At 38.0% G+C, this 17,870-nt stretch overlaps 1 protein-coding gene across 3 annotated transcripts in view; it reads right to left on the reverse strand.

Moving 5' to 3' along the window:
• Positions 1-17,870, reverse strand: part of Ecpas (Ecm29 proteasome adaptor and scaffold) — a 103,231-nt gene that overhangs the window by 25,060 nt on the left and 60,301 nt on the right. For all 3 annotated transcript variants that reach the window (XM_070011525.1, XM_070011512.1, XM_070011515.1), the window contains 11 exons: positions 16,293-16,515; positions 15,705-15,796; positions 12,849-12,983; positions 11,224-11,386; positions 10,557-10,729; positions 9,417-9,518; positions 7,927-8,050; positions 4,300-4,445; positions 3,293-3,347; positions 1,922-2,036; positions 588-656 (listed from right to left, as the gene is read on the reverse strand). In XM_070011525.1, the coding sequence (XP_069867626.1) occupies positions 588-656; positions 1,922-2,036; positions 3,293-3,347; positions 4,300-4,445; positions 7,927-8,050; positions 9,417-9,518; positions 10,557-10,729; positions 11,224-11,386; positions 12,849-12,983; positions 15,705-15,796; positions 16,293-16,515 (1,397 nt within the window). The remainder of the gene's footprint in view (positions 1-587; positions 657-1,921; positions 2,037-3,292; positions 3,348-4,299; positions 4,446-7,926; positions 8,051-9,416; positions 9,519-10,556; positions 10,730-11,223; positions 11,387-12,848; positions 12,984-15,704; positions 15,797-16,292; positions 16,516-17,870) is intronic.

Consider the following 17,870-nt stretch of genomic DNA (forward strand, 5'->3'; position numbering starts at 1 on the left):
GAAGTTAAAATTAGTGTACCAAATTAGTGCACTCTATGACACTGAGTTCCCCATTAAAAACTAGGTACAGGGAATGACAAGCTAGCTCCTTGATCAGACTCAGGAGCTCGCAGCTCTCACCCTAGCCAGATTCAGCTTTCAGCCTGAGATCACAGCTTCCCACAGAACAATCCAGTATCAACGACTACTCATGAAGGGATTATAAAGGTATATGAAGGGAATATAAAGGCCCAGGCCCTATGCTTTAAAGCAGGACAACTCTGAAAGGCCATGCCAACCCAGCTCAGAGCTCTTCAAGGGTTCAGTATTTGGTAAGGATTTGGCAATAGTTCAGCCCCTCCCTCGATCCTGCTTGCTTGCTGGCCCTAAAGAGGCTCCCCAATAAGCTTCCTATATACAACTCTCTATCACAGATTTTGTTTCCCAGAAAATCCAACCTAAGATAATACCCATACAAGTCTTTTTCTACCAAAAAGAACTTTCCTTGAGAGCAAAAATCAACTTTATGATTATCCTATTTACCCAACTGCTTAAAAAAATAAATTTAAATAGCTACACTAATTGATCAATGGATCTGGAATATTTACCCATCAGGTGTTTTGCCAAGGCCTCCTCCTTGAAATACCACTGTCTCTCCAGAAACTTCATGTTTAGCTCTAAACCAAAACAACAAGAATTTAAATTAACTTCAAATTTTGTATAATAGCATTAAACACATGGGTATATTTATAAGCTAACAATAATTTTATCTACTGCATGGATAATTTTTTAAAAAGTAAGCTGTTCTTTTTCATTAGCCTGGAATTTTGTAAAACCAAGTGTAGACTGAAAAAATTAGCACATATTAAAAGCATCCCAAATAAAGTTATAATGAATTAGGCGTGAACACATATGAAAAGCTATCCTTCCAACAAAGAAAGCAACATAAATAGAAAGCAATTTCAAGGCTCATCCAACATATGTTTCACAAATCAGATTATACATGCTACACAAGCTGTTTTTTTTCACATCTTAGTTTTCATTTATCCATCAACAATTACAGCATTTCTTTTTTTTTTGGGGGGGGTGGTCCGGTCATGGGGCCTGAACTCTGGGCCTGGGTGGGTGCTGTCCCTCAGCTCTTCAGCTTAAGGCTAGCGCTACCCCTTGAGCCACAGCGCCACTTACAGCTTTTTTCTTTTTGCTTATGTGGTGCTGAGGAATCAAACCCAGGGCCTCATGCATGCAAGGCAAGCGCTCTACCACTGAGCCACCTTCCCAGCCTCAGCATTTCTCTTAAGTTAATGTTTTAAATGTCCCAGGACCATTTGACTTTGAAACCTTGACCAACTGGCAGCTTATAAAAAGTATACATTGGGGCTAGCAAGTTGGCTCAGTGGTAGAGTGCTTGCTTCACATGCATGAGGCCCTGAGTTCAATTCCTCAGCACCACAAAAGCAGAAAAAATCTGAAAGTGGTACTGTGGCTCAAGTGGTAGGGCCCCCCACGACCGACAAAGAAAAAAAAGTATACATTTGATAGCTGGGTGCTGGTGGCTCACACCTGTAATCCTAGCTACTCAGGAGGCTGAGATCTGAGGATCACAGTTCAAAGCCAGCCTGGGCAGAAAAGTCAGTGAGACGCTTATCTCCAATAAACCACTAGAAAAGTGGCGCTATTGCTCAAGTGGTAGAGTGCTCTTCTTGAGCTGAAGAGCTGAGGGAAAGCACCCACGCCCAGAGTTCAAGCCCCATGACTGACCAGAAAAAAAAAAAAAAAGTATACACTGGAATAACTACATGGTGTAACAACTGCTGACTGAAAATTTAGAAAAGGTTTAACAAATAATAAATAGCCAGCAGACTTTTCCTCCTTCTATTCTGTCTCTGTATGTGCACATAACTTGTCTAATGTACCTCTGAAATTTTCAAATTTGCCATACCTTTTGCCAGTCATGAGCGTCTCTACAAGTGTAGATACCAACTCCTGTTGATCCTGCTCGTTTCCTAGTTCATAAACCAACCCAAGGCCTTTTGAGGCAACGTCTTGGCTAAGTTCTACAGAAAAGTCAGACAAAATTTTGTTATTTAAAAAAAAAAATCGTTTCTTAGTCATGAAGTCAATTTTTAAACTAGTTAAATGTAATCCCAAACTATATCAAGGCAAAGAATGAGAATTCAATCATTTTGCCTATTTTGCTAACATTTACTATGTCATCTTAGTAGGAATGACAGCACATATTATTGTAAATGAGAATTACCTTCAGAGAAGGTCTATCACAAACCAAGACAACACCCATGGGACTTGTATAGAGCTACTACATAGTGCATTGTGACAAAATATTGGCGTAATTTATACACAACAGACCTAAAACAGCCTCACAGAATTTCAGTAACCTACATCTTATTTTGTAAACATCAAAAGTCAATGAAAACCATATGTGTTTTTGTTTTTGTTTTTTTTTGGTAGGTCATGGCCTGAACTCTGGGCCTGGGTGCTGTCCCTTGGCTCTTCAGCTCAAGGCTTGCGCTCTACCACTTGAGCCACAACATCACTTCCAGTTTTTTCTGCTTATGTGGTACTGAAGAATTGAACCCAGGGCCTCATGCATGTGAAGCAAGCACTCTACCACTGAGCCACCTTTCCAGCCAAAACTACATGTTTTTCAAAAGCCACTATTACATGTCTAATCCAATCATTCTAGCTTCAGAGAGAAAAAGCAATCAGAAGGCAATTACTTAGGAGAGGTAATAATATTATCCAAGGGTCCAGCTCCATTTTTTTTTTTTCCGGTCAGTCATGGAGCTTGAACTCAGGGCCTGGACACTCACTGTCCCCAAGCTCTTTTGCTCAAAGTTAGTGGTCTACCACTTTGAGCCACTTGTTCATTTCCAGTTTTCTGATGGTTAACTGGAGAGGAGTCTCATAGACTTTTCAGCCTGGGCTGGCTTTGAACCAGGATCCTTAGATCTCAGCCTCGGAGTAGCTAGGATTATAGGTGTGAGCCACCATTACAAGGCTCAGCCCCATTTTTTAATGTAAAGCTAAAAAACATGTTCTAACATAAATTTGGAATTTAAGTGTCCTGCACTATAACTAGAATTTTTTTATTTTCAGCCACTAACAATTTAATACTAATAAAGTGCTTATTTATTAATTTTTTTTTGTTTTTGGACCACCACTCCAGGATGATACTTCTTGCTTTAATTTTATACCTCAGAAAGGTTTTTTGTTGTTGCTTATTAACCCATACTTTTCAAAGTTTAAAATACAAGTTCAATGAGGTTTACAAGTCAAATATTTATGAACGTACCATCATTTTCTGACAGAACTGAAACAAATGCACTTTGAATTTCTTTAAGATGAGACTGAGAAAAGAAAAAGAACATTAGAACATTAGTCTTTAGAAATCCTAGTTGTTTTTTTTTTTAAGAGTGTAGCTAATGCGTGAAAGTTAGATAATGTGTGGAAGAAACTGATTAAGAATAATGAAGCCAGTACTAGGGCTTAACTCAGGAACAACATACTCTCTTTTAGCTTTGTTGCTCAATGTGGACACTCTATCATATTTGACCCACACCTCCAATTCTGGCTTTTTTCTCCTAGTTATCTGAAGGTAAAAGTCTCATAGACTTTCTTGCCCAGGTTGGCAATCCTTAGATCTCAGCTTCCTGAGTAGCTAGGATTACAGATGTGAGCCACCAGCGCCCAGGTAGGGAGAAACATTTTGATTACTGCTGTGCCTTAGAACTACTGAATGAATTAAACTGGGGATAGTCAAATAAAAGAGATTCCTCCATTACAGTCAATAAAAGAGATTCTTCCATTACAGTCAATACATAGAAAAGTTTGGCATAGATGTTGGATGTTATAAAAATACTGCACAAAATTTAGTCTCACAGAAAAAATTAATTACTTTCTTAGAAAAACAAAACTCTATACTTTGGAAACTAAGAATTTTGTGCATTAAGCACATTAGGTTGTAAAGTCTTATGAGAGTAACCACAACTCTGCTGTGCCACATTTTCACGGGTATTCAAATTACCTGAAGCTGTCCCCTTATAGGTAGCCTACTGCATGCAATCTAACCTTTACCCCAATCTGAGACTCCTCCATCCTTAGCTTCTGATATTACACATTCAAGTTTAGATCATCTTCCTTCCAGTATTTACCATGCCATCACCCTTCGTTCCTTCATGTATAGCTAATTTAAAAATCTCACTATTGGTTAATGGCCCTTTCATACACTTTCCTTTCCACTGTTCACTTATAAATACTGTGATTCCTAGCAGAGTTGATCATACATTCGGTCTGACTCACCTTCACTTCTTTATGGGTACTTAGCTTCCTTACAAGGGAAAGGAGCCAGATGCAGGATGCTTGCCTTACATGTGGGTTAGGGCTGATGATGTGTTTATTTAATATAACATCCAATACCCATGGGACCACATCATTCACTTTGGCACCTGAGAAAAGGTTAAAAATTAACAATACATAATTAAACTACTAAATACAGTTTCCTGAGAAAATTAAATCAACAATCATTCAGTATAATAGTACTATCATTCATTAAAATCCAAACAACCAAAATGTAGTTGCTGAAGAAATTAGTAATTATTCACTTTAAAACCTAGCATAAGAAGGAAGATGATGGATTAAAGACAACGATTAACTTTCCTGTGTCTCCAAAAATCTAAAAATCAGGCATGTGACTGTAGAGAACGGTATGGTAGTATAGGAAGGCAAGAGAGGGCAGCAGTAAACAGATAATGGGTAAAATCCAGAAATACTGAACTTTAGATTTATAAGACAAACAAGGAATCCTAACAGAGCACAAAGCAAAAACTGAGGCAAAGGAGACAAGCACCTCTTACACTACAGAGCTGCAAACAAGAGGGAAAGAGAAAACCGTGGGGAAAATCTATAGAGAGACAGTTGTCGCTCTACACAAAATAAAATATAAGACAAAGATCTGCATAGTATACAACAAGCAGATGCTTGTTTGTTCACTGGTATGGTAGAGTAGCATCACCTTAGAGGCCTTACAGTCAAACATCTCAGATGGGGAAAGCAGAAGAACCTCATTTTTATATGTCGAAAACCAAAGGCCTCTTCCATGCCACCTAAGAACCAGTGTAGACTCAGGAAAGGAATTGTGACTTGATCTCAAGTCACAATACATGTTCATGAACATATATCTACCTAAGTGGGGAGAACGAAGCTTTACCACAGAGGGAAGCCAGTGTGGAAGCAGTGACAAGAGCTTCAGCCCAAACTCTAGTCAGAAGAGATCACATGTGTGTGAACATGAGTGGGACTCTAGGACAGAAGTATAAACCCAAAGCACCCAGGTTCAATCAGAGACCTATGTCCTGCCCAGCCAGCAAAAACTGCTTTGGTTTGATGGCTTTGTATACTCCCAGAGGACTAGAAAAATTAAGGCTCAGAAGCTGGGAATAGTTTGAGGACAACCTTAACCCAGTAGGAAAGACAGGCTAGGAGATAGACAGGGTTCAGACTATATACAGCACCTCGTCTAACTTGTTTGGACTTCAGGGAGAAAAGCAGCTGTCCCCATACAGTGTAAACTGTTAAAGACAAGAATGGAAGGATCCATACTACTCTCAGAAATAGTGAGACCTATTTGTGTCTTTTCTATGTTCATTTTCTCTTTCTCTATACTAACTTTATTACATTCTCTCTCATTATTATTTCTTATGCCTTTATCCCATGTTTTCTTCTATTTCTGGTCTTGCTTCTCTATGTCCTTTCCCTATTCTCCTCCATTTTATTAACTACTGATATCTTTAGCTTTCATCATTTTTAATCTCCTAGTTTATCTAACAAACATCGCAGTTTCTCTCTCTTCTCTTCTCTCTTTATGCCAGTACCAGAACTCAGGGACTCATGTCTTCTTGGCTGATGCTGTATCACTTGAACCATTCTTCCAGGTCAGTTTTTTGCTGTTGTTATTTTGGAAATGGAGCCTCACAGACTTTGCTGTCCAAATTGGCTTCAAATCTTGATCTTCAAGGTCTTCACCTCCTGAGTAGCTAGGATTGCAAATGTGAGCCACCAGTACCCAACTAGGCTTTCTTTTCTAATCCTATTGGTCTACATATTTGATATTTCTAATTGTTTATTACTACATTTAATTACCTGGCTTTTGAACTGTTGTTTACCTTACTGTTGTCAGTTTCATCTCACCTAAGTGGCAATAGGGATTATAATCTCAAGAGCAGGCTGCCCACTAAGATGACCCTCATAAAATAAAAATAGAGGGGGGGAAAAAAAACTGAAGGACATGTTGATTCTAATGGATGCATAAATTTCAACATAGAAATATGTGAAATTAAAGCAGCATCACCCTTACAAAAGTTCCTCCATAACTGAACCTACAGATAGTGAAATGGTTAAAATGCCAGACTAAAAAAAACAATCTAGTTTTAAAAATAATCCCAAAGAGCCCAGCACCAGTGGCTCCTGCCTATAATCCTAGCTACTCAGGAGGCTGAGATCTGAGGATTACGGTTCAAAGCCAGCCCAGGCAGGAAAGTCTGTAAGACTCTTATCTCCAATAAACCACTCAGAAAACCTTAAGTGGCGCAGTGGCTCTAGTGGTAGAGCGCTAGCCTTAAGCTGAAGAGCTTAGGGACAGTGTTCAGGCCCAGAGTTCAAGCCCCATGACCAACCAAAAAAAAGAGTTAGACTGAATCCTCCTTTTTATTTTCCCATTGCCACACTTAAGTCAAGATGGGAAAATCCATGGACTTAACAATATGTCTCTTAGAGCAAATCCATTCATTAGTGTGAGACCTCATATCTGATATCACCAAACCACTCCCATGCAATCTCCACTTCAGATTTGACTGACTTCTTCTTAATGGTCACTTCCCTTCAGTATCTTTTTCTAACTATACAATTTTTTCCTTGCTTTACTTCATATGTATTCAAAAAATCTGAAAAAAATTGATTCTCATTCAATCCAGTCTTCCTAATTACAGCTTACAAAACAAAGTTAAGTGTGTCTTTCTATTCCTTCAACATATTTTTTTTTTGACAATACCAGGATTTAAATTTAGGTCTTGCACTTACTGGGCAAGTATGCTAATACTTGAGCTATGTCCTTAGTGTATTTCCTTTCAATCTCTATATGGTGGCCAATAAAATAACAAGTGAAGATAACAGTGTAGTGTTAAATGCTAACTATAACACTAAGTGCAACAGCTAAATTGAAACATGATGAAATACAACTCCTAATGAAACTGTTACAATGACAGCATTCTTAATTTCTCCAAATGAGAAAATAGCACTTTAAAAACTTAGTGATTTTTTTTTCCTTTTAAGGATTTAAAAAATTCTGGTTCAAATACTAAAGTATTTTCAATTTCAAATTCAAATCAAAGCACAAGATACTTTTAGTATCTATAGTACATAGTCAGGAACCACATGGGCCCTTAACTATGAAGTCATTAAAAGCCAATGAACTTTCACAGCTAGAAGACAGAGGTTTCAATATGTAATAAAGGATTGGAGACACTTAATTTGTGAAGTATGATGCCTCAAATTTTGCCACTGGCTAAAGTAAAAGAACACAAGTTTGAAGGAAATCCAAGCTAACTCTGTGGTCTACTTGCCAGAGATTGGAAAAAGAAGTTCTCAAATTTTTCCTGAATCAACTATTTTAAACCAGTGTACCAAATTGGTAAGGCATATATCATTATTTGACCAAGAGTTAGTACCTTTTTTTCCTCCCACAAATGTGAAACAAGAACAAACAACAAAAAGACTATTTGATAATTATATACTGATTGGGTAAAAGGTGGTGTCAGTGAGCAAGATGCTTTGTAGTATTAAATGACACCTACTCTGTACAAATATTTAAAGACAACAAAGGGTTTTTTTATTTAAAAAAATAAATAAACTGATTAAGTGAAAATTTGGTACCAGCTGGAGGAGTATATTCTTCTTCAGTCACAAGCCAGGCATCTCGGGCAGCCACGGAACTGGTTCCTATAGCAGCACTGGTAATGGCTTCACCAATGGTGAACTGAAGTTCTATCTGTTTGGCCTACAAAGAAGGAAGCGATAGCCATTATTGAAAAGTGGTATTTCCTAGGAATATCATTTCTGTAGAAAAGCTGCTCAATATTTTTGTTCTTGATATGCTTTATTTTCACTTTCTTTTTTAGTGTTAGGATTTGAACTTAGAGCCACATGTTTGCTAGGCAGGCACTCTACCACTTGAGCCACAACAACAATTCCTTTTGCTTTGCTTGTTTTTTTTTTTTTTTTAACAAAGAATCTCACTTTTTGTCCAGGACAGTCCAGCCTAATGCAGGGCAGTTCACAATCCTCTTGCTTATTCTTCTAACCATAACTGAGATGATAGGCATGTGCCACCACATCCAGTTTATTTCTGTTGAGATGGGGTCTTGCAAGCATTTTTTTTTTGGCCTAGACTAAAACTGTGACCCTCCAGATCTCAGCTCCCGAGTAGCTAGGATTATAGGTGTGAGCCACCATGCCCAGTTTATTTTTCATTCTTTTTGCTGGTGTGCTTTCAGCTGATGTGTTAGTTTAAAAGTGCGTTAAAATGAGTATGGAGAGAGGATTGCTGGAAACTTGTTCCACAATGGTAAGCAAGACAGACTCTACTTTCAGTCGAGTGGACAGCATGAAGCTGTGATATACACTGTAAAGAAAAGCAACAGGTCATGATACCACATAGAACTGAAGAATCTATTCTAGTTGGAAGGGTCAAAAGAGGCTTGTCATGAAGCACAATAATTAAAAAGGACGTATCAGGTCATGCTAAGACCTTATCCCAATGTGCTAGTACTAACCACATGTAAGTCTTCTATCCTACACAGGGCATTTGAACTACCATACGCCAGAGCAAATGGAACAGCAGCATGTCTCCCCGCATCTCGTTGCCTGAATAGCTTTCCTCTTATGCTCACACTGCACTGTGTTTCATACAAAAATTATGAGGGAAGGTCTTTTACAGATAGATGATTTGTCATTTATAACTACCATAGCAACAAGTCTTAACACTAGCATTAAAAATTAAGTGTGAGGGCCGGGCGCCAGTGGCTCACACCTGTAATTTCTAGCTACTCAGGAGGCTGAGGTCTGAGGATCACGGTTCAAAGCCAGCCCGGGCAGGAAAGACAGTGAGACTCTTAGCTCCAATAAACCACTCAGAAAACCAGAAGTGGTACTGGGGCTCAAGTGGTAGAGTGCTAGCCTTGAGCTGAAGAGTTCAGGGACAGCGCCCAGGCCCAGAGTTCAAGTCCCATGACCAACAAAAAAAAAAAAAAAAAGTGTGAGATGAATAAATGAAGGTTTAAGTAAAATTCTCATAGCATGCAAAATCATAACTAAAAAAAGGTTTTCTGTCTGAACAATTAACAATCAGATAACAACATAAATACCTCCACAGAATCCATGAGACCTTGCAAGAGAAGTTTCTGGTGAGGAAAATCCCCATCCCCAACTGGAAAATACCCCAATGTTTGGATTGCTCGTTCTTTCATCTGGAAAAAACAGAATTTTTTAATTTAGAATTTTTTTTCTTTTAAACAAAGTACATAACAGCTTTATCTCAGAATGGTGTTTCCAAGGTAAGGTGACAACCTAATACATCAATGTCTATGTGTTTATTGCATATGTATAAAAGCACCCAATTTTAAAGTATTATAAAGCACTGAAGACAAAAAGACACAAAACTGAGTCATTAAGGATCCAGTTATAAAATGAAAGAGGAAAGACTTTAGAATTGTTTTCCTTTAAATTTCCAAGATTTGAAATGCAGGCTCTGGACTCAGAAGACACAGAATCAAATCACCTCTGTACCGTTAGCAGCCTTTGGAAAAGTTACTTCCCTTTCTAGGACTTTTTTCACAGAGATGACAACTCTGCCTGCTTTACTAAAACTTTAGCATAATTTGAATGCACAGAAAACACTTAGCAAGCTCCCTGGCACATTACAGTGCTCAACAAAGGTTGACAATCATCAGTTCATAATAGCTAATAAAAGCGACATTATGTGATCACTTCAGATAGTCAAACAGTAGCTAAACCAAGAACAACAGCATCTTGGCTTTCTAAACTTTCAGTAAACTGATTTTTCTGCTTATTAAATCATCTTATTCCTCAACGCAGAGGTGCTTTGATCACCAAGAATCTTTTAAACTCCCTTAAATCACACACACAAAATAACTTACAAAACATCCTTTACCTCAGATTATTCACATTGCTTGCTAATGCCCAAAGTTCTTAAAACCAAATTGGCTGTAGAAGGTTAGAGTCACTATAAAAAAAAAAACTTTTTTTACAAAAAAAAATATATATATATATATTTAGGTATTTATTACCCAGTGCTTGCATGATGAAAGAGATTTCCTGGTGAATAAAAGCAAATACATGGATGTTGTTCTTTATCATTCTTTTATACCTTAGTAAGTCTTTCTCCCAGCTACAATTCCATATATCCATTATAATCTGTTTTGTGCATTTACAAATCTATGAATACAAAGAATTCCAGAAGGAAAGTAAGAAATAAAGAGACTTGCCTTATTTGTTTCTTTACTGGAAGGAATTCTATTTAGTAAGCTTTCAACAAGATGCAGCTTGGTAAAGCCAGATCCCTCACTTTGGATAGGGAGCGGACCATTTCTGCCAATTTCACCCAGGGCTGTACAGGCAGCAATTGCCAAAAGTGGGGATGTACTGTCCAGAAATGAACCTGTAAGCATAATTAGATAAACAGAAAAATATATTGCTTACCTTGTGATCCCCTGGCAATTAGCAAGGTATGGCAAATTTTTAAATTTTATTAAAGACAGCAAAATAAAATCAAAGTCTAGCTTTTGGTTGGCCAGTAGTTAACATTTATAATCAGTAACAAGACACCATGGCCACAGTGCAATACCGTCACTACTGTCAAACTGAAACGTAGGGTAAATATATAATAAAATAATTGCATTTTTACTAAAAAATGTGAATTTATTTCACATCATGTTAAGTTTTGGTCGAAAACCTTGGCCCTGTAAGGTCTAACAGTGAGACTGGTATGATGGCATATGCCTGTAATCCCTGCACTAAGAGGAGGATCTAGAGTTCAAGAGCAGCAAAGGCTACACAGTGAAACCCTGTCTAGAGGGAGGGAGGACCCTATAATAAGAAATTAAAATGACATGTTAAAACTTAACAGAATTAAGTCAGAACAGACATAATGACCTATTGTTTCTGTGGCAGTCTGAATGAGCTCCTCTTGGTCAGGCAGGATACTTGCATCAGCCTCCAGGTCTTGGTGCTCTGCCATTCTCATTTTCTTTTTAGCCAGGTATCTTCCCACTGTGAATCCCAATGCAAGTAAGGATCCATGTTGTATCTCAGGGCTCTGAATGTAACAACACAACAGCATATGTCTATCTCTTTCTCACACACCAAAGAATACACTGAATTAACTGTTATTAGAAGTATGTCTCTAATAAGACAGAAGGTTAAAAAAATAAACTGGCCACTGGGTTCCACCAGATGCCAATGAATCAAACTTTCAGTTTCTAACAAAGAGAATGCTGAGAAATTAGGCTCAGACTTGATTTACTTCAAGATGGTAGATTCCATTAGCCAGGGGCTGTTGACACACACCTGGAATCCTAGCTACTTAAGAGGTAGAGGTTGGGAGCATCAAAGTTTGAGCCTGGAAAAATGTCCAGGAGATCCCATTTCAACCAACAGTTGGATGTAGTGGCCTGCACCTGTCATCCCACCTATGTATCACAACAAAAGGGGCTAGAAGTATGGCTTTATCAATAGAGTACCTGCCAAGCAAGCATAAGGTACTGCGCTCAAACCCCAATAGCACCAAAAAAAAAAAAAAATTGATACCCTAATCTCTCACAGACTTCAACTGGTACACTGACTTTCCCTTAACAGGCTCTTATAGCACTCATGCTTTCTTCTGGTGTCTACCACTTCTGTAGCTAGAAAACAACATACTGTTCCAGCACATTTTCTTCCTACTGCCAACAAAATACAATGAGCAGGTTCTATTTCTAATTTCTAAAACCTCCAAATACAAGAAACAAAATGGTTTGAAAGCATAATTTATTTGCTGTTCCAATAGTCATGGTGGTGAGTGGCAGTAACACAAATGATTTGAAAGCACAGTTTATTTGTGGTTTTGATAGTCATGGTGGTGAGTGACAGTAGAAATGAAAGAAAAAAAGGATCTAACCCTTCTGATGACCAGTTAGCAGTAGAAATTCTCATGTGTTTACCAACCACTGTATAAACAGCACCTAAATCAGTACTTTTAGACAACAACATTCAAGTATTAAAGTAAAACTGAATCAACATATTTTCTCCCTACTTTATCATTATAAATGCAAGGAAATTCTAAGTTCATCTTATAGACAGGAAAACAAAAACTAGAATCAGGTTAAATACTGTGATTTTTTTGTTGTTGCTTTGTATGTCCCTCCCCCACCGTATAACCCCTATTTTCACTATATTTGATGCTGGTATAATTTGGGGAGTGGAAGGGGAAAAAAAATTGTTTAAATAAGGATATAGGGTTGACCCACTGCAACAATGAGATGTACAAGACGCTATGTCGAAAAATGAACTTTACAATTTAGGCAGGGGAGCGGAGAGGGGGGAGATGTAGTTGTGGAGATGGGAGGGAAGGGATGGTAGGGGGAAAACAAAGGAGGAGGCAACAATGCTTGATAAGAAATGTACTCATTACCTTGCTCGTGATTGTAACCCCTCTGTACAGTATTTACACAATAAAAAATTTATTTTAAAAAAAACCTCTTTATGTTCTATCAAAAAAACAAAAAAAACTGATAACATACATGATTGTCTTTTGTAGTCTTTATAAGTTGTTCTATCATTGACTTCAACTCATTTCCTGACACAGTTGATACGACCACAGAATAAAACAACGCTGCCAATTCACGCATTTCTTCTTTACTGCTATTCATCAGACTCTAAGCAGGACAGAAAACAAATAGATGCATGACCTATAACATTTTCCTGGTGAAAATATCTAACATTTAAAATTACAAAAATAAATTATGCATTTCGATGTTCAATCTATTGATAACCTGAGAAATAAGTAAAATATTTTAAGGCAAAATAAAAGCTGACTCAGCCAGGTACAGTGATTCATGCCTGTAATTCTAACTACTCAAGAGACTAAGATGTGAGGATTCTAGTTCAAAGCCATCCCTGGCAAGAAAGTCTGTGAGACTACTATCTCCAATTAACCACCAGAAAACCAGAAGTGGTGCTGTGGTTCAAAGTTATAGAGCACTAGCCTTGAGCAAAAAAGCTCAGGGACAGTGCCCAGGCCCTGAGTTCAAGCTCTACAACTGACCAGGCTTGGGGGGTGGGAGGGGGTGGGGGAAAAGCTAAATTATATACCAAACTCTACAATACACTTCCATCAAAAAGAGAAAAGTTTGGGGAGGATTGGGTGGGGGGGCGGATGGGAAGGGATGGGAAGGGGAAACAAAGGAGCAGGCTACAATGCTTGATAAGAAATGTACTCATTATCTTGCTCATGTAATTGTAACCCCTCTGTGCAGTATTTTCACAATAAAAAAATTTTTTTTTAAAGAGAAAAGTTTGAAACAGCTGAAATAAATACACAGATGGTCTAAAACAGAGGTCAGCAAAGTTTTTTTGGAAAGAACCAAACAGCCTTTATGATCAAGAGGGAGACTATTCCATATTATCATTACAGTGCAAAGGAGCACAAAATAACATATAAACAAACGAGGAGATCTATGCTCCAATATAAAGGTGTAAGTGCCTCATTTTTTATATCATGCAACATTGTCTCTGGACTTGTTTCAAGCATTTTAAAATGTAAATGGTCTGAGGATGTGACTTAGAGGGAAACTGTTTGCCCAGTATGCAGTACCATCCCCAAAATACAAAAATTACAACAACAACAAAAAAAGTACAAGCCAGCTGAATATAAGTGGTAGCTCATTCCCATAATGCTAGCTACTCAGGAGGTGGAGATCAGGAGGACCATGGTTCAAGGCCAGCCTGGGCAAAGACACCCCCCCCAACCCAAAAGGAGCTGAGAATGATGGCATGCCCCTGGCACATCATCTATACAGGAAATACAAATGGAGACTGTAGGCAAAAATAAAAATATAAGGCCTAGTAATAAAGTAATGAAAGCAAAGGGATTGTAGAATGTGGCTCAAATGGTATGCCTATACAAGCCCTGAGTTTAAACTCCAGTACCATGAAAAAAAAAAAGAAAAAAAAGAGATTCAAATTATATTTAGTGAAGGACCACAATGTATGACTATCTCTGATCTAAAAGATCAAAACTTATTTGGCTTCTCTTCAGATGCCATAAACATTTCATCTTTTACTAGAAGACCAAACTAAAAAGCTATAGCATTATTTTAAAATCAGGAAATACTGGGGCTGGGAAGGTGGCTCAGTGGTAGAGTGCTTGCCTTGCATGCATGAGGCCCTGGATTCAATTCCTCAGCACCACATAAGCAAAAAGAAAAAAGCCGGAAGTGGCGCTGTGGCTCAAGTGGTAGAGCGCTGGCCTTGAGCTGAAGAGCTGAGGGACAGCGCCAGGCCCAGAGTTCAGGCCCCAGGACCGGACCCAAAAAAAAAAAAAAAATTAGGAAATAGTAACCAAGAAAGAAATCTCTTAAACAAAAAGCAATTTCACAAGATGAGTTTTTTCTAGAAAAAAAATGCAAAACTTGCATCTTTTGGAAACTTCATATTTTAAAACCTAAAAATCTAAATTTATCACTTTTATCATAGCTCAGGCTACCTTTTCCAACAAGTACTGCATTACAAAACACAGAAAGTATACAAAACTGTATGAGTCATAACTGCACTGAAATAAAAAGAAAAAAACTCATCACTGTTTTATCGCAAATTCAAATTTAACTTACGTTTCTATTTGCTAAACCTGGTAACCCTTTTGTTGTGACTTTGGAACAAGAACAGTAATATATGATTGGTATCACCCATTTAGAAGGTGTGGCATCCATCTATCAAAATTATAAAAGCATGTCCTCTCACCCAACAATCCCACCTCAGAGGAATCTATCTAAGAAGCCCATCACCTCATATACAAATGATATTCATTAGAGCAGACTGGAAGCACCTTAAATGGTCATGAGTAAGGATCCAGAACGAGTCACAGAATGGAAATGATAAAACTGTTAAATGGGAGCTCTCACGGTAATTACAGAGAAACTACAAGTTTTACTGGGAGAAGTATGCCACCTTTGTGTGAAAGGGAAAAATTTTAAAGCCATATTTTCTATATATGAATATTAAAAAACTCAAGAAGTTTATCCTACAAATATAGGTGAGGGTAGAACACTGGAGAGATTTAGATAGCTAGGAAACATTTATTGGAAGTGAATATTTTATTTTTTAACTATACAAATCTATTCTTACTAAAAAAAAAAAGTTAAAAACACTGAATCAAAAAACGAATTCTTTTTTCTCATAAAAATCAAATTCATTTTTTATCCTCACCAAGATATGTCAATGAGATATACTGACCTACATGTTTTCCTATTTGATTAGAGGGAATTTTCAAAATGACCTAAAGACAGAAAAGGTCATAGTGCCAATGCCAAGAAGAAGAAATCATATAGAAAAAGTTTGAAATATCCAGACTTAAAGAGAATACACATGTAAGAACATACCTTTATCCATTCTGTTTTGTCTACAAATTTAGTAGCCAGTTTTTCTGGATATACTGACACCGCTTCCAATAGACAATACATGACTGGCAAACCTAAATAAAAATTCAGAACCATTTTCAGCTTCAATTAAAATAATAAATATGCAGGGATCATCAAATTCTTCTAAAGTTTGTGAAGCTACTGCTTAAGCACAAACTCCCTCAGTTCTACAAAAACAAACGATAAACATAAGATGTTAATTAATACAACTTTGTAGTTATCTATCAAAAGATAGCTCTGTAAACATCTATAAATGTGTGAACATAATAAATGTTCACCTTCTGTTAACTTATCTTATTATTAAGGTATCCAAGATGAGGCCTGGTAGCAGGCCTCTGTAATTACAATACTCAGGAGGCTAGGACAGGAGGATCATGAATTCAAGGCCAGCCTATTAGTGAGTTCTAGGCCATCCTAGGCTACAGGATGAGACCCTGTCACACATTTTTTTTTTAATAATTAAAAGAGAATTAGAGAGTCAAATAAATTTAGAAACTAAATTGTTGCTTCAGTGTTTCAGTATCTTTTGTTAGCACCATAACTTCTTACCTCCAACACCTGCTAATAACTGCTGGAGCAGGCCAATGTAGATCTGAACAGGATTGGTTTCTCCACTCTTATTAGATGATGAGGGTGTCACCTGGCTGCTTGACATTAAAGTTCGTATATAGCGTCCAATGGCTGGAGCATGATCTTGCATATCAGCCAAACTCTGAGAGGTGGGAACCACTCCTGCACTATGAGCCAAGCACATGCGCAAGTATAGAACTATCTAAAAGCATAATGAAGAGAAATATAAGGTAAGCTCCTCAAAAAGTCAATGTGGGGAAAGTAGTCTTCAAATTTTCCAAACTGGACACTGGTTGGTCATGTTTCATGTTTACAATCCTAGCTACTCAGTTCTAAGCCAGCCCAGGCAGAAAAAGTCCATGAGACTCTTGTCTCTAATTAACCACCAAAAAGCCAGAAGTGGAGCTGTGGAGCTGTGGCTTAAGTGATAAAGTAACAGCCTCGATTGTAAAATCTAAGGAGTCCAAGTCCCAGTACAGGCACGGTGGGGGGGGGGGGGGGGGGTTGGTGGTGACGGGGAGGAAGGGAGGGAGGGAGGGAGGGAAGGAGGGAAGGAGGGAAGGAGGGAGGGAGGGAGGGAGAGAGGGAGAGGGGGGAAGAGAGAGAGAGAGAGAAGGGGGGGACACAGGTGGGAGGATAGACATTTCCAGTTTTGACTTCTCCATCTCCTTCAGTCTTCCCAGTCGTGATAGAAACCAGGAAACATGTTGTTTCAGTATTTTCACTAAATTATCATAATGGAACAAAACTAGAAGGACAAATTTAATAACTCCAAGTGTTTTCTTAATGAAATTAAAATGCAAACCCAAACGTTTGGTGCCAGATATTGAGCCCAGGGTCTTTCATGTTCTAAGCCTACCCCTACCTCTAGTGTTACTCAAATGTAAACAACATGCTTCATGTAATATTTAATAAGTATAAATCAACAATCTGAAACATGAAATTCCTCTTAATAAATGTGATAAATTTACCACTTCTAAACTTCAAGCCCAAAAAACTCCAGCTTCAACAATACACTGGCTTTATACTCTAGCTTGATGAAGAGGTTCAACAGTACTCAATATTACTGTTAGCCACTCTAAAAATCATATTTTTTTTTCTTTTATCAGTCATGGGGCTTGAACTCTGGGCTTGGGCAATGTCCCTAATCTCTTCAGCTCAAGGTGAGCATTCTATTGCTTGAGCCACAGCGCCACTTCAGATTTTCTAGTGGTTTATTGGAGATAAGAGTTTCACAGACTTTCCTGCCGGGCTGGCTTTGAACCATGATCCTCAGATCTCAGCCTCCTGAGTGGCTAGGATGATAGGTGTGAACCACCAGCACCCAACTATAATTTATTTTTTTAAAGCCCAACAGTATTCCATTGTATTTACATATCACATTTTCTTGATCCATTCATCTACTGAGGGGCATCTGGGTTGGTTCCATATCTTAGCTATAGTGAGTAATCCTATGACAAACATAGTTGGGCTGGTAGCTTTAGTATGGCCTTGTTTATGATCATTTGGGTAAATGCCCAAAAGTGAGATTGCTGGGTCTTAGGGGAGCTCTATGTG

This window comes from Dipodomys merriami, unplaced genomic scaffold (genome assembly GCF_024711535.1).
Source record: "Dipodomys merriami isolate MVZ:Mamm:240054 unplaced genomic scaffold, mDipMer1.0.p SCAF_11, whole genome shotgun sequence".
In the NCBI taxonomy this organism is placed as follows: Eukaryota; Metazoa; Chordata; class Mammalia; order Rodentia; family Heteromyidae; genus Dipodomys; species Dipodomys merriami.